The sequence below is a fragment of the Symsagittifera roscoffensis genome, chromosome 4, assembly GCF_963678635.1.
Source record: "Symsagittifera roscoffensis chromosome 4, txSymRosc1.1, whole genome shotgun sequence".
Taxonomy (NCBI): Eukaryota; Metazoa; Xenacoelomorpha; order Acoela; family Convolutidae; genus Symsagittifera; species Symsagittifera roscoffensis.
The window spans coordinates 1,728,692-1,753,053 of NC_087065.1; the positions used below are offsets into that span (position 1 = coordinate 1,728,692).

Genomic DNA, 24,362 nt, shown 5'->3' on the forward strand with positions numbered 1-24,362 from the left:
ACATTATTCCCAATTTTTCCGTAAAAGATGTCCTCTTTACTTGAGAGTCTTCTTTCACCGTTTCTTCGGTGTTGCCTATTGCATCTTCCGCGTCATCTATCGGTGAGAACTCTATGGGTTTCTGGTTCGGTTCCTCTGCATTGGGCATTGGAGTTGACTCTGTCGCCATCTTCCTTGTTTCATCCACACTTTGATCGGGTGTCTCTAGATCAATCTCGATGGTGGGTTCTACTCGCTCCCCTTCCGTGCCCTCTTTCGCCCTGTTCTCCGCTGTACTCCTTGTGCTGACCATGTTAACTGAAAAGTTCTTCTTCGTTATCTTTGGGCCCGTTGATGTCGTTCCGCGCAGTGATGAATTATATTTCGTGTTTGATCCACTTGACCTTTTTTCGAGCACCGGTACCCTACTCCGCCTCATTATTTCTATTTACAACTGCTTTTATTTACAATTTTATTATATACACGATTCTATTCTAAGAATAAAAAAAAATATTTTTTTGTGGTAGCAAATTCTGTACAACGTGTTAAAAACCTTATCCAATTCTCTTTCTAAAACCTCCGAAAAACTTTCCTTAATTTGGTCTTAACCGTACCTATTTCGATTTGTCTTATTCTGTCTTAAGACACACTTGTTGTGATTCTACTTCAATTTTTATACCGTCCCAAGACTATTCGTCACTATCACAGTACTCTCCGCTAGTGTCCTAAGACCCTTGTACCAAGACTACTGTCCCAAGACTAGTGTCCCAAGGCTAGTGTCCCAAGACTACTGTCCCAAGACTACTGTCCCAAGACTAGTGTCCCAAGGGTAGTGTCCCAAGACCAGTGTCCCAAGGCTAGTGTCCCAAGACTAGTGTCCCAAGGCTAGTGTCCCAAGACTACTGTCCCAAGACTAGTGTCCCAAGGGTAGTGTCCCAAGACCAGTGTCCCAAGGCTGGTGTCCCAAGACTACTGTCCCAAGGCTAGTGTCCCAAGACTACTGTCCCAAGACCAGTGTCCCAAGACCAGTGTCCCAAGGCTAGTGTCCCAAGACTAGTGTCCCAAGACCCTTGTCCCAAGACCACTGTCCCAAGACCACTGTCCCAAGACCCTGTCCCAAGACCACTGTCCCAAGACCCTGTCCCAAGACCACTGTCCCAAGACCCTGTCCCAAGACCCTGTCCCAAGACCACTGTCCCAAGACCCTGTCCCAAGACCCTGTCCCAAGACCCTTGTCCCAAGACCACTGTCCCAAGACCCCGTCCCAAGACCACTGTCCCAAGACCCTGTCCCAAGACCACTGTCCCAAGACCCTGTCCCAAGACCACTGTCCCAAGACCCTGTCCCAAGACCACTGTCCCAAGACCCTGTCCCAAGACCACTGTCCCAAGACTGCTCTGTCCCAAGACTTCTTCGGTACTGTCCCAAGACTCGTCACGGAGTGTCTTCCTCGTTGTAGGGTCTTCTTGAATCACCGTACCTTGTACCACCACTCAAGCTCTAGTAAAATTTTCCCAAAAACCCTCTCTTAAAAGCCAAATGCTGACCCCCCTCTTCTTTTTGGTTGTTTCTATTTCAATGTAGGTGCGCAGGTATCTTGTGATCACCTGTTCGTATAAAACCAAACACAAATCCTCACTAAAATGCAACAAAAATCTAAGTAAGAAAAATAATAAAAACAGAAAAATGAGCCCACCTGAAATTCAAAGGTGACCAATGTCTACCTTTCGTCGAAAAAAATGTCTGGTACCTAATTGCCACGCGTTTTCCTCCCCCCACTAGTGATCTTATGGGGTTTCACAAAAGCTGTTTATATCCGGTCCCCCCTACCAAACCAACCAGCGTACCAGTCTTAACTCGAGTTGAATTTTGGATCTCCACCTAATATTACCAACGCGTGTTAATTTCTAATGTAACTAAGTCAACGATGTCGACTAATTAGTTACTCTAATTTCCCCCTTTTTGCAATTTACAACCGCCAACCTCTAACTTAACCAGTCCCCCTTCTAACCTCCCCCCTTTCTAGCCCCCCTTCTTAAGCCTAAAAATTACTTTAAGCGCCGGGTGCTAAACCTCTCAAGAGAAAACCGTAGACCTGTTTCCAGGCCTGCTCAAGTAAAAACGTTCCTCAAAACTGGGGGATTTCGCTTATCCAATTTTACACTTATCTCCTATAATGTAATGTGGATTCTAACGATACCCGTTCTGCCCAACTTGAGAACTCGAGAATTGCCAAATCCTTCTTGGCTGCTTTCCCACTCGACTGGTCACCTGTTCCAGTCCAGTCTCCTATTGGTTCAGCTCAAGTGTCCCTGAACCACTTTCCCACTCGGCTGGTCACCTCTTCCAGTGAAGTCTCCTATTGGTTCAGCTCAAGTGTCCCTGAACCACTTTCCCACTCGGCTGGTCACCTCTTCCAGTCAAGTCTCCTATTGGTCCAGCTAAGTTCCAAGCTATCTGAAAACCCTTGACGACGCCCCACTTCGGGCACTTTATTCAGTTTACTGGTTTAAATTGCTAGGTTGATCGAAACGATCGAACTTGTAAAACAGTATGGGTATACTATTTAATTAATATAAAGGTTTGATCCAACTAATCTGGTGTCAAAGTCACTGTCTTTTTTCGTTTTATGGTTTTTGTTCCTTTTTCTATTCTTTTTTGGTTTTTGTTTTGCTTTTTGTCTTTTTGCTCGTGTTTTTGTCTCCCTAGTTGCCCCCCTTTACTCGGTTAGCTAAGCCTCGTTCGGAGAGCGTAACAGGAAATTTTCTCGAGTTTTCTTAAAAAGCTATCACGGTACAACCGGAAGGTTTGCACGTTCCTGTCGAACCGTACCGCCGGTACTCTAGAATGGGCATTCAGCCCGAAGCTGTCTCAAGTGGGTTCGACTCCGTAGTCTTGATGTCGTAAACACCCAGGAGCGCCATAAAAACACTATGTAACATTCGTCTACTGCAGTCACACATGAGGCTTAAGAAAAATAGGCCCTATAACCACTGGCTCAAGGGTCAGGGACACTATCTCTTGTGTTTTTCTACCTCAAGAACGGTCGGAGCCAGTTCGGTTCGCTTGTGACATGAGACTACGACCCGTTACAGCTTAAAGGCTACTACTAAAATATCCCCCCACTCTAGAATTAGAAACGTCCCCATACTTAGGTCTCTAGATACCCAAAATACATGAACGCCGTTAAAAACCGGGTTGGAACAATCCGTTAAGTTACTTTTTATTAGACAGTGGAACTTTGATCCATTTCAGATGGATCAACCTAAAACTCGCCTTACCTCAACATAACAATTATAAAACACACTCTAGGAATTTTAAATTAAGTACTCACATCGTAGCACGCTCAAGAACCAGGAAGTAAATAAGTCGGTAAGCAACTCAAGAATTAATAAAGTAACTAAAATGAGTTTAATGTCAGTCAGTTTTAACAACAAGAACAAGTTTTTACTCTAGACTGCAAGTTCTCGTGAACCATTGGGACACTCTAGCTGTCCACCTTTCCACCGAAGGTTCACTCTGGTCCAGTCAATAATAGTATTCCAATCGTAATAATCCAACTCGTGGGAACGCTCTCGTCTCTGTTTCAGATGGGACAGCTCTACTCTAGGTTATTATTGCTTTTGAAATTGCGAATAGCAATTTCCCACCGATTTTTCTAGCAACTTTCCCGCGATTGTTACTCAATTGTTCTGATATTGTTCTAACTTCTTTTTCTGATTTTCAGTTCTCGCGAGAAAATCGTGCATGACAGGTTCCATTCGAAATTTTGAAAAATTAAATTTCACTCCGAAATCAAGTGTTTTTTGCTCCTCTCAAGGTCAAACTTCCAAATATGACCGACTGGCACATACATATCGACGGAAAATAAAGTTAGGTTCTAAAAAGTTTGGCTAGCGTCTAAAAAAAGCTCTACATATTTTTCACCGTCTCTACCAAAGCCAGTTCTTTTGGTGGTCTTCCTAACATCGAGTCGACAAAAACGTTACTGCTCTCGGCTTCGGTCAAAACACTCAGATTAACTTAAATACATGCAAAATTAGTGAGCTCATGGCTGTGTCTCAGTATCCCCAGACCACGAGGTCACTCCTAAAAACAGGGCTACTACTATTTATTATAATACTATTGTTTTTGTTCAGCAGATAAAAATCATCATCTCCATCGAAGATGGATCAACCCTTTCCCTCAACTCCTAGCTTCTCATAATCTGAAAATGAATCTGGATGTTAATTAAATTCAATTCAGGACATGACCAGGAAGCTTAAAGTTTATATAAAAACAGTTTGAGTCTTGGGCCCGAGACCACTCCGGATTCTGGAATCCGGGGAAATAACGTTCATGTGAATTGCTCAGTAACAATTGTAGCGACACAATCGTTACAACTCGGAGCGGTTTCTGACAAGTTCCAATTCTATCTGTCGTTGTTTCTTCGTAGTTGTTTCTACTGCAACTATTGTTGTTCTGATTTTCGGGCCACACTTCAAAGGGTTTTGAAGTCAGTCACTACATTTTGCAAATTCAATTTCGCTTCTCTTATTTCTTCTAAATCTTTAATGCTCCGCCGTAATACTTTTATTTTAGATTTTCAAAATGAAAAAAAAACGAGAGACTTTTTCTTGATTTTAATGTTAGTGTCTCTCTTTATCCCTCATCATCTGCCAAATAGGACGCTTAAACTGTTTTCGGGAAAATTGATTTTTTTTTATGATTTCAAAGATTTGCAGTGATAGCTGTGCTCGGATCTTTCCGTGGTGCGTGCACAGAAAGTAGCATAGTTTTGTAAGAAATGTTTTTGTACCCTGTGGGAAATGGTGATTTTCTATTATCGGATTCAGTATCCCAAATTACGGTGCTAGGCATATAAGCAGACCGGTTTTTTAAGCAGACCAATCTTCAAACGCGGCGTTGGCGATAAGCGACCCCTTGCTCCGCTGCGCTTCCATTGGGCGCGAAGGTCATTGTGCGCGTAAATATTTGTTTTGTCGCTGTTTAGACTATTGTGTTTTTGAAGTTAATAGTTGTTTTGACAAATCGTGAGATGATTGTTGATTGGGGAATCTTGACCCCAGACTGAGCGTCTTTTTGATCATGCATCACTTCATTACGTTTTGATCTGCTAAAAGACTCATTTTTAATTTTTGTGCTGAAAGATTGGTCTGATAAACGATCTGTCCCCCCGAATTACGACTTCAATTTTCTCGATTTTCAAATCAATATTTAACGGTCTATGTAATTCAAGATAACATGTCTGACGCTTTTAATGCTATTTCAGTTTCAGTTTTGAACTTAAAACTAAGAATGGGCGATAACAGAGTTGAATCGTTTGGTGAATGCCCGTTATGTCTTGATGCTTTCGAGCTGGACGATCAGAGTTTTTATCCATGTCCATGTGAATACCAGATTTGCCGTTTCTGCTGGCACAGAATTAAGAGTGACGAAAATGGCCTTTGCCCCGCGTGTAGAAAGCCTTACAGTGAAATGCCGGCGCAATTCCAGCCATTATCGAAAGAGCAGCTGACAACAATGCGAATAGATAAGAAAAATAAGGCTTCAGAGAGAAAAATAAAGGTAGCGGAAAGTCGAAAACATCTAGCGGCTGTAAGGGTGGTGCAAAAATGCTTAGTTTTTGTTGTGGGGTTGTCATCTAGAATAGCGGATGGTGAAATGCTTAAAAAACCAGAGTACTTTGGAAGATTTGGTAAAATTCATAAATGCGTAGTGAACAACAACACTAATTATGCTGGATCGACTGGACATAGCGCTAGTGCGTACATCACTTTCTATAAATCAGATGATGCGCTACGAGCTGTGCAGCAAACGAACAATACACAAATTGATGGTAGAACACTAAAAGCTTCTCTCGGAACGACAAAATACTGTAGTCAGTTTTTAAAAGCAATGACATGCAACAAACCAGATTGCATGTACCTGCATGAGCTAGGCGATGAAAGAGCCAGCTTCACGAAGGAAGACATGCAACAAGGCAAGCATCAAGAGTATGAACAGGAATTGCACGATGAGTTTTATAGAAAGGAGGCTGAAGGTAATTTGGAGGCACAAATGGACAGGTACAAGACCGTGTTCACTTTGAGATCGGAGGCGAACGGGCATGCACCTTACCCCTTGAAAGTAGATGCAGAATTGCCGCCAAGTTCTATTAATGGGCCGCAAATGAATGGGGGATCTAATCGCACAACGCCCTCTCCCTCTAACGCATGGGGTGATGCAAATCATCAAAATAGTCTTCACTCGCCGCTCGAAATAAGCGGTAAAACTAAACCCGAGGAGACCAGTGGAGCGTCCCAGGGTTTCTCAATTTTCTCTAATTTGGAGTCATCTCTGGACCGCGGCAATCAGTTCAAACCCCATGAGGTGAAATCAGATCCTTTCACATGCGTGACTCAAAGCAGTGGTACGCCGTGGGAAGCTGCAGTGTTTTCCGGTGAAACATACGGAGATCCAGCTAGGAGATTCCTTAGCGAGCCTGCTACATCAGCAAATCATAGGTTCGATCAGCCGTACGAAAATGGGATACCACAGCTGCTAAATATTCTAGATAACAGAGCACCGGACGATGACCTAGAATTTGACCCAATAGAAGAATGTCAGAAAGGTTTAGAAGAGTTGATGCAAAAAGAAAGACTTCTCAGTTGTGTCAACCTGTCTGAATCGTTTCCGCCCTCAACAGCTGTTCCTTATGGTGCGTCAAATCAGAATAGTTTATCTCACAGCTTCAATGGTTTCCATTCGTTAAATTCACAGCCTGCTGAACATCAAATGGGTCCTGCATTGCACCAGCAACCATTCGATCAGCAGCAACAGTTGAGAGCACTTCTTCCAAATGTGACCATCCACTTCCAGAGTGCTCTGCCGAACAGTATTCACAATGGACCCCAGATGTCCTCGGCACCTAATTCAGGGGCTCCCCACACTTGGCAAAATGCTGCCTGGAACAACAATACATCGAATCAGTACAACATCAGCTCAGAAGATCCAGCAATTATATCCACGAGGAAGTCGCATAATCACTTAAGTTATTGGGAAAATAACAACTACCAGAAGCAGTTATCAGCTGGAAGCCAGTTCAATGAGCCGAGTGCAGTAGAAGCTCCTCAATCTCAGGACCCTGCCGATGCCTTCAATGGTCCAAACAAAAAGACAAGTTTGTCTAAGAACAGTCGTCAGTTGTTCACCAACTGGAACACCAAAGACTGCCCAGCTCCTACATCGCCACACTCCGCACCCCCAGGATTCAAATCAGACATGAACTAAATTATTGGAAATAAAAAATTTTGTTTGCGAAAGTTCAGAAGTTAAAAGATTACCACATCCATCTCTTTTATGTTCAGACAGCTACTCAGAGTGATTGATGCAGAATGATTTGATCATTTATGAGTTATTCAACAAAATTCTTTTTGCGAAAAAAAGCTATCAATGATGTTGAAAGAATGAAATATTCGAATTTCCAAAATAACACAGCAAATTCTGCAGGCTGCAAAAAAGGAAAGAAAAAGAACAAATAGGGTTCAGGCATAAAGTATGACCACTGAGTCTTCCGTTGGTCGAATAATAAGTGTAACCTTGAACAAGAATAGCACTGAAAGATCAGACCATAAAAAGAAAACTTTTTTAACACTATGTATTTTGTTCGTCTGGCTACAAGTGGATCGGAACTACAAACTTTATAGCATCAAACACAGCGCGGTGTTTACAAATTGGTTCAAGTTAAATACTAGTAAGTTTTAAATGAAGCACTAGTGAAAAGTCTCAGTCTCATATTATCGGATTCGTGTTTCATTTCATTATGTCGGGTGAGTTGGCGATTTTGTTTTTGGAAATGCTTACTGCTCTAGCTGATGCAGCAATTTACTTGAAGATTTTTATTATTATATTATTATTAAAGTTCTTAACCACGTTTTACAAAGCTCAAAAGTGGACGGTGGCTAAGTATAAAAATAGTCGGTGAACAATTGAGTTTTCAAAAGTTTCTTGAAATCGATCCAACTAACACTGGTGGGTAACTTGTCCATAAAACAGCAGCATGGCAAGAAAACATCCGACTGCCGAATGTATTTCTGATAAAAGGCTGTACAAAATTGAGAAAACCACTTCTTCTATAGGAATGAGAATAATCTTTGTAAAATAGATCTGACAGATAGTTGGGAACTCTGTCCGCATTAAATATACGATACATGAACATAAGTACTTTGAATTTTATACGCGCTCCAACTGGGAGCCAGTGCAAATAAGGCTCTGTATACCACTTGCTGTGCTTTCATAGTCCCCGCTTCAACGTTGTCAATAGTAAAATAAAGTGTACTGTCATCTGCGTAAATGTGATAGTCAACATCAAATTCATTCAGAATATCACGCAACGGAATGAGATAAATAGAGAACAATAACGGCCCGAGTACAGAACCCTGTGGAACGCCTACTTTCAGTTTGATGTAATCAGAAAACACGCCATTGACAAAAACACGTTGCGTGCGGTCACTTAGGTACGACTTGATCCACGATAATGCTTTCTTTTTTACTCCGAGCCTATTCTCGAGTATGTCACACAGTTCCACTGTATCAAAGGCAGCACTCAAGTCGAGAGCGATAAGAACCACAGGCTTCTTCTTGTCAAGTGAACAGAGGACATCATTCGTTATGGGCAACAACGCAGTCTCTGTTGAATGAAAGACTCTAAGCAGACTGAAAAGGATCGAAAGCATAGTTACTTTCCCAAAAAGTTGTGAAACGCTTAGCCACAAGCTTCTCCAAAACTTTCGCAAAAAATGAATGTTGGTGATGGTTCTATAATTCTTAAAACTTCAGGGTCAGCATTGGTTTTCTTAAGTAGTGGGATGACTGTACCAGTTTTCAAACCTTTCGGATAAGTACCAGAAGTAAAAGAAAGGTTGAATAGGTAAAGCAGTATCGGCTAGAGAACTGATTTCATTGACTTAAGAAGCTTCGTTGGTACCGCCTGAAGTGGACACGACGTGTTTGTGACATCGTCGAAAGCTTTTGATATTTCCAAGTCTGAGACGATTGGTAAAACATCAAGCTAAAGCTCTTGCACTGGATGGTTGAAAAGAACTGAAGTGGCAGGATTTCCTTCAACAAGATTGTCTACTTTCGACACAAAAAACTGGTTTTAAGTATTCGCCAGAGACTTTTCATCGAAACCGGTGGGTAGCAAAGAAGCTTTTTTGCCACAAAGGATGTCAAGTGCTTGATACTTTTTCTTGATGTCTGAGTTCTGCATCATGCTTTTCTAAAAAGAGTTTTTGTTTATCAAGTAACATAGTGTTCATTTCCATCGACTTAGCGCGAAACTCGTCTAGGCTAGTTTCGGAAAATATTTGCGATATTGTCGCTCCGCTCTTCTTCTTTCCTTTTTTGCGGTTCTCAGTTCATCATCGAAGTAGGGGCATGTGTGCTGTGAAAAGAAGCCCTTTTTCTCGGGAGCCAAGAAGTCGGCAACTTCATTTAAACAAGTAAAAAAGGTCCAAAATGAATCGCAGCAATTACCGGCATACGCCATTTTTTCGTTGATCAGAAGGTTGAATGTATTGCTCATACTTTCCAATGTAATGTTCTTGCACTGCCTATAAACAACTGTTTTATTTGAGACTGAAGTTTGAGTATCCGTGGGGTAATTAAAATTAATGCAATTGTGATCGCTTGCAATTTCATCATCAACAAAAATATTCGCAGGTGTATAAGTTGAAATAATCAAATCCAATCTATGACCGGATACATGAGTTGGTTCATGTATGTGCTGTTCAAGGCCGGCTTCAGAAATAACAGAGAAAAGTCGTGATGCTCTCGAATCCGCTTCAAGCTCGGCGAGGAAGTTGAAGTCTCCTAAGCATAAAATGTTCGTAAAATTCGAAGCATATTTGACTAGTACTTCCGCGAATTCTTCAACGAAGACACTAAAATTTGTCGCAGGAGGGACGATACACAAGTATTAAAAGTAGCGAGGTCGTTTGAAGAGACATGACCAAGTACTCCCAATTATCATTTGTCATGCTCTCAAGGAGCTTGACATCAACTGACTGTTTGTGAAGTATTCCGACACCGCCCCCTCGTTTATCCTCGCGGGAACAGCTGATGAACTTATATTCTTCTGGGCCTGCAAACGGGAAAGGTAGTTTTTCAACTATTCTCTAGCTTCATCATTTAACCGAAAGGTTTTTATGAGATCATTTTCTGGCCAAAAATCAGCACTTTGGATTTTGTCCTTCATCGTGTTTTCAAAAAGACAGCGGAAAAATTTCACCTTTGATTCTGGTTCGGACACCACGCGAACTTCAACCGGCTTTGCCCCTTGATTGGAGCAATATTCGATCAAGTCCTCAGGAGAAGCAGAGAGAGCAAAGCGTGTAGCAAAGATATTCCATCTAGGTGGTGGTGATGGTGGCTTCGGTACACCGAACAGAGTACTCGAACCATCATTTTTCTTCGTTCCATTCATGAGACCAGATTCTCTGTTGGCTATTCTTTGTTTGCTGTAGTCATCTTCTCTCAGTCTCTTCGCTGCCTCTGTTCATAGAAGTTGTGCTGCCATGTCGCAACCTGCGAATGGCTCCTTGTTCGGCGGCTGTCCAGATCCAGCGTTTCCAGCAAGCAGTGATGCATACGTCAAGTTGATCGGTTATTGTTGTACTTGTGTAGACGTGTTATCGCTGAGATCCTTCACAAGTTTCCTCAGTGTGTCGATAGATTCGGTTTCTTTTCGATTGAACATAATTGATCCGCCATTTTGTCTGTCTTCCTCTCGGGTTTGCCAGTTTCGTGGCATTCGGGACATACCCATGTGATCGTACCGTACCATAAATAGACGAGGTATTCATTGATACACCCACACAAGACAGATGTACAGCTTTCAGCGAGCAAACAAAGCACTCAGTAAGAACTGAGGTTGAATCCCGCTCCCAACAAATGCCACAACAAGTTGGCGCTCTCGTAAGGACAGGTAATTCTGAAGTAAGTGAGAAAGGCATCAATCAGATGTTAATCAACCGAGTACAAGGCTAATTTAAGCAGGTATTCAGTTAACTTTTCAAACCGATTGAAGAATATCAATTAAACCAGAAGGTGTGGTAACCGAATATAAAGCAAAAGGAAATAACGAATACTTTTTTTTGTTCGCGGAAGAAATTCAAGGAATAATCCGAGGGATGTCTCAGTGATACGAACCCCGGACCTATGGCACGTCAGGCCCACGTACTAACCACCAGGCTAAGTGTCCTGTATATGAGAGAGAACCAAGTAGGATGTAAACAGCAAATAACATCAGATATAATCGGACTCCACCGGTGGGATTGTTGTTTGATCTCTGTTCTCGATCCCGATTACAAGATACTTGGGTAACACACAGGAGGGGTCGGTCAGGATAAATTAAAGGTTATTCGCATTTCATTATACTATCTTAAGTTATTTAATAAGTTTATCACAACAATTAGGCTAAAAGTTTGAGTTAGGCTTTGTTGTGATGATGATAGGTTGCGAACTAATTTTTATTCCAACTGACAACGGAAGGATTGAGTATTTGTTATGTCTATTTTTTCTGAAAAGTTTGACTTTTCAACCAACAATTTTAGCCCAATGACATGGAAAACATTTAACCCTCGTCCTAGGCCTAAAAGTGTTATTTTTTCTACACAAAAGTTGAATTTAGATTCAACAGAAAAAGTGCATAGATAAACAATGATAGCCGGTCGCTGTACAAGTTTTTTCTTTTTTTTTATGTAACTATTTTTTCGTTGAAAGTTCCGTGATTGCGAGTATCGTATGCTATATTAAATTAAATTAAGAAATACCGCGTAATTGTTTTGTTTCATTAAAATTGATTCTTTCAATAGTTCGGCTGGTATTAATGGCAGCAAATGTGAAAAGCTAGCAAAAGCTACATTGTAATTATAACCACTTTTTAGCTACTTTTTCCAAATACTTCAGGTGACGCATTTACAGCAGATATTTTCGGATAGTCGTGAAGGTAGTCATAGTTGGCAAGATGCGGTGCAATTATGTAAGCGGGGACTATGAGAAGACGGCGGCTAATTTGGCTGTTACCCGATGATTGCTTAGGCGCGTAGTTTCCAATACATTCAGTTTTTCTTGCATTATGCAGTTAAATGCACAAATTCACCGAAGAACAGCCTCAATTCCAATTGCAGGATCTCTATCTAGTTCAGCCACTTTATTTTTCATTAGGAATAGCTTTTCAAGCTCTATAACTATTAGAGATTTCATTTGTAAGTTTAAAAGCCTGTCTCGAGTCTCCTTTTTATTATTCACTCTCAAATTTGGTTTTTCGCGGTTTGACTATTGATTTCTTTTTAGGTTCAGTTCATTTCCATTATTAAAAGGAAGGCAAGCTCCATTATCTAACAGCAAAAGTGAAAGCTCACTAAAGACGTTCCCAGTGAAATCAAAATTTTACCCCTTGATCCAGTTTTCTCAAATTGGGTGAATTTTATCAAAAAGTACAGGTTATAATTTGTTCTAGAAATTCTCAATTCGAATCGCACGATCTCGATCTAGTTCAGCCTCTTCTTTTGATAAGAGTACCTTTTCAAGCCCTATTTTTATCGAAGATTTTTCTTCGCGAGTCTCCTATTTATATATTAAGAGTCATGAACCTAGTAAATACTCTTATATTGTTCTTGATGATTGTTTTTTTTTGTTTTTTCTTAAAGAAAAAGTTTTAAAAATTGTTCACGGTCAAATTCAGGGGCGGATCAAGTATTTTCTCGAGGGGGGGCGGATTTTCAAAAAAATTTCCAAAATTTTGACGACCTTTTTTTTTTTTGGTCGACCAAATTGATTTTTCGAGCTCTCCCAAAGCACTGTTTTGCCCCTTATTTGGGGGTAAATTTTATGCGCCGCAGGCAAATTTTTAAAAAAACAGTCAAAAGAGGTGTTTTTGGGCACTTTTTGAAAAATTTTGACAAAAAAATCGCGTTTTTTTTGGCGCGCGCTCCCCCTCAAAGTTAGTATATATTGGCGCCAAAGGCGCCTTTAGAAAAATTTTAGGGTCGGTCGGCCAAAAATGGATTTCTGAAAAAGTATCAAAGGCAGGGGGTCGAATCCCTAAGGGGAGGGGGGGGGGCGGACGCCCCTGGTCAAATTCGATTTTTCGCGCTTCGACTTTTGATTTCTTTTTTGGGTTCAGTTCTTTAATAAAAGGAAGGCATCTCTTCTATAGAACACCAGAGTGAGAAGTCACCAAAATGTGATTAACTTATGGTTCCGAAAGTTAAGTTTAACATGCAGACTTCCCAGCGAATTAAATTTTACTTTTTGATCCAGTTTTCTCAAATTGGGTTTGTTTTGTCAAAAAATGTCGATTATAAATTGTTCTAGAAATTCAAAGAGCGTTCAGCGCATTTGTTTTCTTTGAAATTCTAATATTGAGTTTTTTAGAAAACAAGTCACTATGGTTTTTCTGTTTACTTCTGTTCTTTGACTCTTTTCCCACTGTCTACATTCCCTTTTATCAGGGTGCTGTTTTAGATATGGAATAAGCCTGTTTTTTAAGACCAGCAGAGTTTGTGTAATATTTCGAAGTTTTTTTTCTCACCGAATTTTTTCCTTTCAGTTTTAGTGTAAATTTTCGGCGTTATATAAACAGCATTGGCTACATCTGATCAAGTACAGCGCATTTATGAGCGCATGAAATTCATCTGTAGGTTAGGCGTTCAATGTTAATATTGTTGAAACAAATCAAACCGAATGTGGCCCTGAGGTTGAAAGCAAGAATACGAAAATTAATAATGGTCGAAAAACAATGTGGAAAATATGAACAAATTATCTGCTTAATTTTGAAATTGTCTAAATGACTTCTGTCTGAAGTATTTTGCGACAACCGTGCTGAAAATGTTCCTCTTAAAGAAATGCATTTTGCTCAGAATCAGTTCTGATCCCAATCTAAAGACAGAATATATTTTCAGTCAACAGCTTTATTTACAAGTTATTTTTATCTCCGATGCTGCAGTAATGAAGACCAAGTGCGGCGGACCGGCGTGTGATTGGGTTAAAAATATCTGACCAAATGTTGCTCAAGATGTTTTAAACTCTGTTCGTAACAAGCGTCACAAAGACAGTCTCATTGCTCGTAACCAGAACAGTCTCAATTCCATTTGCAGGATCTATCTTGTTCAGCCTCTTTTTTTTATAAAGACTAGCTTTTCAAGTTTTCTTTTTGTCAGAGATTTCATTTGTAAGTTAAGTGATTTCATTTGTCAAAGGAAAAATATTGAAACTGTCAAAGGAAAAATCTTGAAAATTGTTCACCGTCAAATTTATTTTTTCGCGGTTTGACTCTTGGTTAGTTCATTTTCTTTATTAAAAGGAAGGCAATCTCCTCTATCGAACACCAGAAGTGAAAAGTCACCAAAAACGTGATCAACAGCTGGTTGCGAAAGTCATTTTAAGTTTAAACATTTCCCAGCGAAATAAAAAAATTTTTTAACCTATATTCCAGTTTTTTCGAATTGGTTTGATCTTATCAAAAAGTGCTGAATATAAATTGTTCTAAAAATTCAAAGAGCTTCAATCTCAATTCCAATTGCAGGATCTCAATCTAGTGTAGCCACTTATTTTGTGGTGAGTAGCTTTTCAAGACCTATAATTATCGGAGATTTTTCTTCTGAGTTTATAAACCTGTCTCGAGTATCCTATTTATATATTAAGAGTCATGAACCTAGTAAATACTCTTGTATAGTCCTTGATGATTGTTTTATTTGTTTTTTTTGAAAGAAAGTTTTAAAAATTTTTCACGGCCAAATTTGATTTTTTGCGGTTCGATTTTTGGTTTCTTTTTAGGTTCAGTTCTTTAATAAAAGGAAGGCATCTCTTCTATAGAACACCAGAGTGAGAAGTCACCAAAACGTGATTAACTTATGGTTCCGAAAGTTAAGTTTAACATGCAGACTTCCCAGCGAATTAAATTTTTTTTTGATTCAGTTCTCTCAAATTGGGTTTGTTTTATTAAAAAATGTCGATTTTAAATTGTTCTCGAAATTCAAAGAGCGTTCAGCGCATTTGTTTTCTTTGAAATTCTAATATTGAGTTTTTTTAGAAAACAAGTCACTATGGTTTTCTGTTTACTTCTGTTCATTGACTCTTTTCCCACTGTCTACTGTCTACATTCCCTTTTATCAGGGTGCTGTTTTATATATGGATTAAGCCTGTTTTTTAAGACCATCAGAGTTTGTGTAATATTTCGAAGTTTTTTTTCTCACCGAACTTTTTCCTTTCAGTTTTAGAGTAAATTTTCGGCGTTTTATAAACAGCATGGGCTACATCTGATCAAGTACAGCGCATTTATGAGAGCATGAAATTCATCTGTTGGTTAGGCGTTTAAGGTTAATATTGTTGAAACAAATCAAACCGCATGTGGCCCTGAGGTTGAAAGCAAGAATACGAAAATTAATAATGGTCGAAAAACAATGTGGAAAATATCAACAAATTATCTGCTTAATTTTGAAATTGTCTAAATGACTTCTGTCTGAAGTATTTTGCGACAACCGTGCTGAAAATGTTCCTCTTAAAGAAATGCTTTTTGCTCAGAATCAGTTCTGATCCCAATCTAAAGACAGAATAAATTTTCTGTCAACAGCTTTATTTACAAGTTATTTTTATATCCGATGCTGCAGTAATGAAGACCAAGTGCGGAGGAACGGCGTGTGATTGGGTTAAATTTATCCGACTAAATGTTGCTCAAGATGTTTTAAACTCTGTTCGTAACAAGCGTCACAAAGACAGTCTCATTGCTCGTAACCAGAACAGTCTCAATATCATTTGCAGGATCTATCTTGTTCAGCCTCTTTTTTTATAAAGACTAGCTTTTCAAGCCTTCTTTTTGTCAGAGATTTCATTTGTAAGTTAAGAGATTTCATTTGTCAAAGGAAAAATATTGAAACTGTCAAAGAAAAAATCTTGAAAATTGTTCACGGTCAAATTTATTTTTTTCGCGGTTTAACTCTTGGTTTCTTTTTAAATTCAGTTCATTTTCTTTATTAAAAGGAAGGCAATCTTCTCTATCGAACACCAGAAGTGAAAAGTCACCAAAAACGTGATTAACTTATGGTTCCGAAAGTTAAGTTTAACATGCAGACTTCCCAGCGAATTAAATTTTTTTTTTTGATTCAGTTCTTTCAAATTGGGTTTGTTTTATTAAAAAATATCGATTTTAAATTGTTCTAGAAATTCAAAGAGCGTTCAGCGCATTTGTTTCCTTTGAAATTCTAATATTGAGTTTTTTTAGAAAACAAGTCACTATGGTTTTCTGTTTACTTCTGTTCATTGACTCTTTTCCCACTGTCTACTGTCTACATTCCCTTTTATCAGGGTGCTGTTTTAGATATGGATTAAGCCTGTTTTTTAAGACCATCAGAGTTTGTGTAATATTTCGAAGTTTTTTTTCTCACCGAACTTTTTCCTTTCAGTTTTAGAGTAAATTTTCGGCGTTTTATAAACAGCATGGGCTACATCTGATCAAGTACAGCGCATTTATGAGAGCATGAAATTCATCTGTTGGTTAGGCGTTTAAGGTTAATATTGTTGAAACAAATCAAACCGCACGTGGCCCTGAGGTTGAAAGCAAGAATACGAAAATTAATAATGGTCGAAAAACAATGTGGAAAATATCAACAAATTATCTGCTTAATTTTGAAATTGTCTAAATGACTTCTGTCTGAAGTATTTTGCGACAACCGTGCTGAAAATGTTCCTCTTAAAGAAATGCTTTTTGCTCAGAATCAGTTCTGATCCCAATCTAAAGACAGAATAAATTTTCTGTCAACAGCTTTATTTACAAGTTATTTTTATATCCGATGCTGCAGTAATGAAGACCAAGTGCGGAGGAACGGCGTGTGATTGGGTTAAATTTATCCGACTAAATGTTGCTCAAGATGTTTTAAACTCTGTTCGTAACAAGCGTCACAAAGACAGTCTCATTGCTCGTAACCAGAACAGTCTCAATATCATTTGCAGGATCTATCTTGTTCAGCCTCTTTTTTTATAAAGACTAGCTTTTCAAGCCTTCTTTTTGTCAGAGATTTCATTTGTAAGTTAAGAGATTTCATTTGTCAAAGGAAAAATATTGAAACTGTCAAAGAAAAAATCTTGAAAATTGTTCACGGTCAAATTTATTTTTTTCGCGGTTTAACTCTTGGTTTCTTTTTAAATTCAGTTCATTTTCTTTATTAAAAGGAAGGCAATCTTCTCTATCGAACACCAGAAGTGAAAAGTCACCAAAAACGTGATTAACTTATGGTTCCGAAAGTTAAGTTTAACATGCAGACTTCCCAGCGAATTAAATTTTTTTTTTTTATTCAGTTCTTTCAAATTGGGTTTGTTTTATTAAAAAATATCGATTTTAAATTGTTCTAGAAATTCAAAGAGCGTTCAGCGCATTTGTTTTCTTTGAAATTCTAATATTGAGTTCTTTTAGAAAACAAGTCACTATGGTTTTCTGTTTACTTCTGTTCATTGACTCTTTTCCCACTGTCTACTGTCTACATTCCCTTTTATCAGGGTGCTGTTTTAGATATGGATTAAGCCTGTTTTTTAAGACCAGCAGAGTTTGTGTAATATTTCGAAGTTTTTTTTCTCACCGAATTTTTTCCTTTCAGTTTTAGAGTAAATTTTCAGCGTTTTATAAACAGCATGGGCTACATCTGATCAAGTACAGCGCATTTATGAGAGCATGAAATTCATCTGTAGGCTAGGCGTTTAAGGTTAATATTGTTGAAACAAATCAAACCGCATGTGGCCCTGAGGTTGAAAGCAAGAATACGAAAATTAATAATGGTCGAAAAACAATGGAAAATATCAACAAATTATCTGCTTAATTTTGAAATTGTCTAAATGACTTCTGTCTGAAGTATTTTGCGACAACCGTGCTGAAAATGTTCCTCTTAAAGAAATGCTTTTTGCTCAGAATCAGTTCTGATCCCAATCTAAAGACAGAATAAATTTTCTGTCAACAGCTTTATTTACAAGTTATTTTTATCTCCGATGCTGCAGTAATGAAGACCAAGTGCGGAGGAACGGCGTGTGATTGGGTTAAAATTATCCGACTAAATGTTGCTCAAGATGTTTTAACTTCTGTTCGTAACAAGCGTCACAAAGACAGTCTCATTGCTCGTAACCAGAACAGTCTCAATATCATTTGCAGGATCTATCTTGTTCAGCCTCTTTTTTTTATAAAGACTAGCTTTTCAAGCCTTCTTTTTGTCAGAGATTTCGTTTGTAAGTTAAGAGATTTCATTTGTCAAAGGAAAAATATTGAAACTGTCAAAGGAAAAATCTTGAAAATTGTTCACTGTCAAATTTATTTTTTTCGCGGTTTGACTCTTGGTTTCTTTTTAAATTCAGTTCATTTTCTTTATTAAAAGGAAGGCAATCTTCTCTATCGAACACCAGAAGTGAAAAGTCACCAAAAACGTGATCAACAGCTGGTTGCGAAAGTCATTTTAAGTTTAAACATTTCCCAGCGAAATATATTTTTTTAACCTATCTTCCAGTTTTTTCGAATTGGTTTGATCTTATCAAAAGTGCTGAATATAAATTGTTCTAAAAATTCAAAGAACTTCAATCTCAATTCCAATTGCAGGATCTCAATCTAGTGTAGCCACTTCTTTTGTGGAGAGTAGCTTTTCAAGCCCTATAATTATCGGAGATTTTTCTTCTGAGTTTATAAACCTGTCTCGAGTATCCTATTTATATATTAAGAGTCATGAACCTAGTAAATACTCTTGTATAGTCCTTGATGATTGTTTTGTTTGTTTTTTTAGAGAAAAAGTTTTAAAAATTTTTCACCGCCAAATTTGAATTTTTGCGGTTCGACTTTTGGTTTCTTTTTAGGTTCAGTTCTTTAATAAAAGGAAGGCATCTCTTCTATAGAACACCAGAGTGAGAAGTCACCAAAACGTGATTAACTTATGGTTCCGAAAGTTAAGTTTAACATGCAGACTTCCCAGCGAATTAAATTTTACTTTTTGATACAGTTTTCTCAAATTGGGTTTGTTTTATCAAAAAATGTCGATTTTAAATTGTTTTAGAAATTCAAAGAGCGTTCAGCGCATTTTTTTTCTTTGAAACTTCAAAATTGAGTTTTTCTTTAGTAAACAGGGTTTTTTTTAGATATGGATTAGGCCTGTTTTTTAAGAGCTTATGTAATATTGCGAGAAATCTATCTATCTATCTATACTATATTTAAATGCGAGTGACAGCTATCTCCCATGTTTAAGCATAAAAATTTTGCATGTTTAACGAAACAATTTTTTCATGTTTGAGCTATATCAAATATTGCATTGCTTCAGAAAAATTCTCAATTAGTTTTTCGCAAGGTCATTAATTTTTCAGTATTTTTTTCGAGGCCAAATTAAGTCTGTCTGTCTGTATACCTGCTTTTTAAATTAATTTGATTATGTCTGTCTACCTGTCGCCTAATTTTTCAACTTTCATCTTTTATCTATCTTTTATTTATTATCTATTATTTTTTTAAATGCGGGCTTCACTATCTCGCCATGTTTAAGCTTTTTCAACGTAATATTTTTGCATGTTTAACAAATGAATTTTTTCACGTTTAAGCTATATCGTATATTGCAATGGTTAAAGTTTTTTTCGATTTTTCAGTTTAAATTCAGTGTTTATTCAATCAAGTCTGAAATTAGCTACCCAATAGTAGGATATTGTCAGAGTTTTCCCAGGTTTTGCGATTCTGGCCTCCATATATGAATAACCAAATCCTCTTAGTTAACGAGATAGGCAATTTTCGAGGTTTTTCAAAAAATTTCTAGAAAGTTTAATTTAAAAAAGTTTTTCAATTTTTGAAATGCTCGCCCTGTAGTTGGGTTTTGTTAGGGTGCTCCCAGGGGTTGCGAATCTTGTCTCCAATTGTCACTTCTCAAATCCTTGTAGTTTTCGAGATATGACGTTTTTTGTGATTTTTTCAAAAAATTTTTCATGAAAAAGAATTTTTTTTTCTAAGTTTGAAATTCCTAACCTGTAGTTGGGGAGCTGCCAGAGTTATCACAAGGGTTGCAAATTCGGCCCCCAATTTAAAATGCCCAAATCATTTTTGTTTAAGAGATAAGACGATTTTTGTGATTTTTTTGGAAATTTTCAGAAAACTCAAATTACAAAATAATTCGTGGAAGTGAAAGTCCCAAACCTGTAATTGTGTACTTTCAAAGATTGCGATTATTGCCATCAAAAAACACTGCTCAAATTTCGGTCGTTTTCGAAATGTGAATTTTTTCTGCTTTTCGAAAAAATACCTCTCAGAAAACTTACGGTGAAGTTTTTCAAAATCTGAATTTCATAACGTTGTACTTGGGTACTGTAAGGGTACTCTCAGGAGTTGCAAGTCTTGCGTCCAAATGCGACTGCCCAATTGCTTTCAGTTTCCCAGATGTGACGTTTCTTAATTCATTATAAACTTAGATATAAAAAAAATATCACAAATTTTTATGGTTTTTCGAAATTTAAATTAAGAAATCGAATGAAAAATTTGACAAATTTGAAGTTACTCTTAGGAGTTGCAAGTCTTGCATCCAAATGCGACTGTTCAATGGCTTTCAATTTCCCAGGTGTGACGTTTCTTAGTTCATTTTAAATTTTTCGAAGAATTTTCATAAAACTTCACAAAATTTTATGGTTCTTCAAAAGTTGTATAAAAAACTTGAATGAAAAACTTTGCAAAATTTTAAATTACGAACCCTGTAATTGGGTGCTGTCAGAGTACACTCAAAGAATAGTTTTTTGAGTTGTTGAAAATTCGAAGCACCGGAGGTGCGGTATACGCTAGTTTATTTTTATTAGGATTCTGTTTTAGGTATGGTTTAAACCTGTTGTTTGTGAGAACAGCAGAGTTTGTGTTATATTGCGAGGTAACTTGTTTTTTTAATCGCATTTTATCATTTCAGTACTAGTGTATTTTTTCGGCGTTATGTAAACAGCATGAGCTACATCCGCTCAAGTACAGCGCATTTATTGCCGCATGAAAGTTATCTGTAGGTCAGGCGTGTAATGTTAATTTTGTTGAAACAAATCAAACCGAATGTGGCCCTGAGGCTGAAAGCAAGAATACGGAAATTAATAATGGTCGAAAAGCAATTGGGAAAATATCAACAAATTATCTACTTTTTTGAATTCTTCTTTTTGACTCTGTCCGAAGTAGTTTCGCGACAACCTTGCTAGAAAAATCTGCCTGTTTTAGAAATGCATTTTTCTCTGAAGCAGTTCTGATCTCAGAATAGAGACAGAATGTTTTATCATAGTCACCAGCCTTTTCGATAAGTTTTTTTATGTCTCCGAGTCTGCAGTCATTAACACCATGCGTGTGATTAAGTCAAGGAAACCTTACTAAATGTTGCCGAAGATGTTTTAAACAATGTTCGTAACAAGCGTCATTGTTTATTGCACAGAACTATTGTATTCGGTCTATTTTCATCATTCTTGCACTATTAAAAGTGAGAATAAAATCGAGTGCGGAAGAGTGATTTAATGCTCAGCTATGAGAAACGTTATTCGTAAACTTAATCATAATCAGTGAAAAGCAAGTTATCCAGAAGTCATGAGATCAAATATGTATTGTTTTATGCTGAAGGGCAAAAGTTATTGGAATCATAAGTCTTATTTAATAAAACATTATTTAGGTGTTTTGTAGCACTCATGCTTGGCATTTACAAATCCGCTTTGCATCAGTCGAAAGCAACTGATCTCAGCTTAAGCATACAAGAATTAAATAAGCTGACCCCGTTTTCAAAAAATTGACCCCGAAATTTATGGTCAGAAAATATCATTTTTGATCTACACTAGTGGAAAAAATTTGAACAAAAAAAGGTTTTTACCCAAAAAATTTCAGTTTGAAATATACTAGTGGACGAAATTAAACAGAAGTTTTTACCCAAAAAAATTTCAAATTTTCAGAAACCATTTTGAATCGACTTATAACACGAGCTTAGGTGCCCTCTATGAAAGTATCAATGCTTGATTTCGAGAAGTTAACAATTTTTTAGTCAAGGCGAATCTTTTTTTCATGTATTTAGAACAAACAAGCGAGAAAGAAAGCGTGATATATATATTTTGAAAGTTTTTGATACCACTGGGAAAGCTTACTGCAGATGATGAAAACTGGCGTTTTCAAATGCGGAATAAACTGGTAAGTCCTCGAAGACAAACATTGATACTTTCATATAGTGCAGATCAGCTCATTTGTTGTCAAATGTACAAATTCAGCGCCCGACGAACTAACATTTATCGCGATCTAGAGGGAATGATCGAAGCTAACCTCTATGAAATAAATCATAAGGTGTTTTAAGTACTTTCTAGTTTTTATTGGTCGCAAAATGACAGTTTTCACCATTCACCGGTGTGAATTTTTAATCGAATAAGCTTGGTAAAGAAGTTATTCTTAGCATGAAAGTTGGGATTGTCTGTCTAATTTCACAATTTTTGGAAACTCCGCTGTTTCTTACAATTTCACGCCTTTTGGGAAAACTTACTGCAGATCGTGGAAAGTGGCCTTTTCAGACCAAGAAAAAAACTGGCAAGTACTTGGAACCATCCTCTGATTTTTTTCATAGATGTAATCATAGAGTATTTGCTCTTGATCTCTGTAAAAAAAAATTTTGCTTAAATTTTTACACTAGTAAGCGCAAATTAACGTTTTTACTCTAAATTGTCTTTTTAATGTCCATTTTGTACAACATTTACTTTAAGATTTTCAGCAATACCTTGACATAGACCAAGATCAAATGATCAAAGATACCCCCTATGAAACTATCAATATTTGGTTTGAAAGACTTAACACTGTAATCCGGGTCTCAAAATGCGAGTTTTCACCATCTGCACTAAGTTTTGCATCGGAGTGAACTCTTTCTCGAAAGATCAGAGGAAAAAAATTATTCATGCGATGTGAAATATTCTAAGCAATATTATTAAATTGTTCAGGGTGTCAACTTCAAAATAAACTCGGCTGTTTACGATTTCACACGTTTTGAAAATTTATTGCAGATGATGAAAACTGGCATTTTCAGACCCGGAAAAAACTAGTAAGTGTTTCAAATCATAAATTGAGACTTTTATAGATGATAATTCAGATCATTTGAAGTCGGTCGATGTAAAAGTTTTGGTAAAAATTTTATTAAATTTGGTCAAAAATGGTCTTTGAAATTAGGCATTTTAGAGAGTAAAATGGTAAACTTGCGTTTAATTTTGTCTTGGATACTTGTCCGCTCGTGTAGGTTATTCTAACGGCACCTAAAATGTTTGGATGTGAAGTTGAGAAGAAAATTGCGCAGACGCTTTCAAATTTTGGGAACAAGCGGAAGTCTTCGTCCATTTCGAAAAAAAGTACTTGGAAAAACTTAAGTAATAACAAAAAAACTTAAATCTGCTTAAAGACATTCAAAACTTAAATCAAATGAGAATTTTGTTCCTAGCCTGCTAATATTAGTAGCAAAAAATGTTTTAGGTTACTTTTTCTAAGTAAAAAAGTAACCAAAAACTAAGTTTGAAATCATAGCCTAACTGAGATCCATTTTGGGCTAATTATAGCTTTTTTCTTAGTTGGCTCAGATATAAATGTCGGGTGGATAGCCATCTGAGGGCAAAACTATTATAAGCCACATGCAAACAAGGTTAAAGAATGTTAGTCTTTTTTTTTAAGTTGTACTGTTGCATTTCTATTTTCCCAGTGTAATTTAAGACCCGATAATTAGAGTTTAGATTCTACGTTAATTTAAATTAAAAGCTGCGTGCAGTAAAACTTATATAAACTGATATCGACATATGCAAAACGTGTCTAAATTGCTATTATGAGTGGCTCAAAAATGGCTCAATTTGGATTACTTGTTTCAATTTGGATTACTTTGGCCTTCAGTATATTATTGATGCAACCAGCAATCGAGTAGGCATTGTTGTGGAAGACATGGAGCCGTACGACGTCCAGATTCCAACCAAGGATAAACGGAGTGCCAGCAGATCATCTCACGGGCCACTAAGTCCCTACAGAACTCGGCACGGGTCAGCCACCACTTTTCAATACACACATTACTCGATCTTGTGAGGACATACACATAAACGAAAAAAAATGCCCTATAAATTCACAAAAGGAAACAAACGGGCACCAAGAAAAGATTGGTTAAGTCGCAATTAACGAAATGAAGACGTTTTTTCAGAGAGTATTCAAGTTGGTCACAAAAAATACCGCAAAATTTTTTTTGCGTTTTTACTACTGATTTTTTTTCGAGTTCAATTCAAAATTCTGTTGGAAAATGGACCAAAGTGAAAATGCAATCATGAAAGTGGAAACGACGCAAAAAAATATGAACGACCGTAAGTTTCAAGAGAAGATTTTAATTTGCAAA

General features: G+C 37.4%; 1 protein-coding gene across 1 annotated transcript; it reads left to right on the forward strand.

Moving 5' to 3' along the window:
- Nucleotides 1-5,229: 5,229 nt before the first annotated feature.
- Nucleotides 5,230-7,308, forward strand: LOC134843853 (CCR4-NOT transcription complex subunit 4-like). Its single transcript, XM_063860163.1, has one exon. The coding sequence runs from the start codon at nt 5,278-5,280 to the stop codon at nt 7,249-7,251; it is 1,974 nt and encodes a 657-aa protein (XP_063716233.1). The 5' UTR covers nt 5,230-5,277; the 3' UTR covers nt 7,252-7,308.
- The last annotated feature ends 17,054 nt before the right edge of the window (nt 7,309-24,362 follow it).

Excerpts from the sequence above, each read along its gene's own strand:
- LOC134843853 (XM_063860163.1), top strand. The coding sequence starts at position 5,278 with ATGGGCGATAACAGAGTTGAATCGTTTGGTGAATGCCCGTTATGTCTT.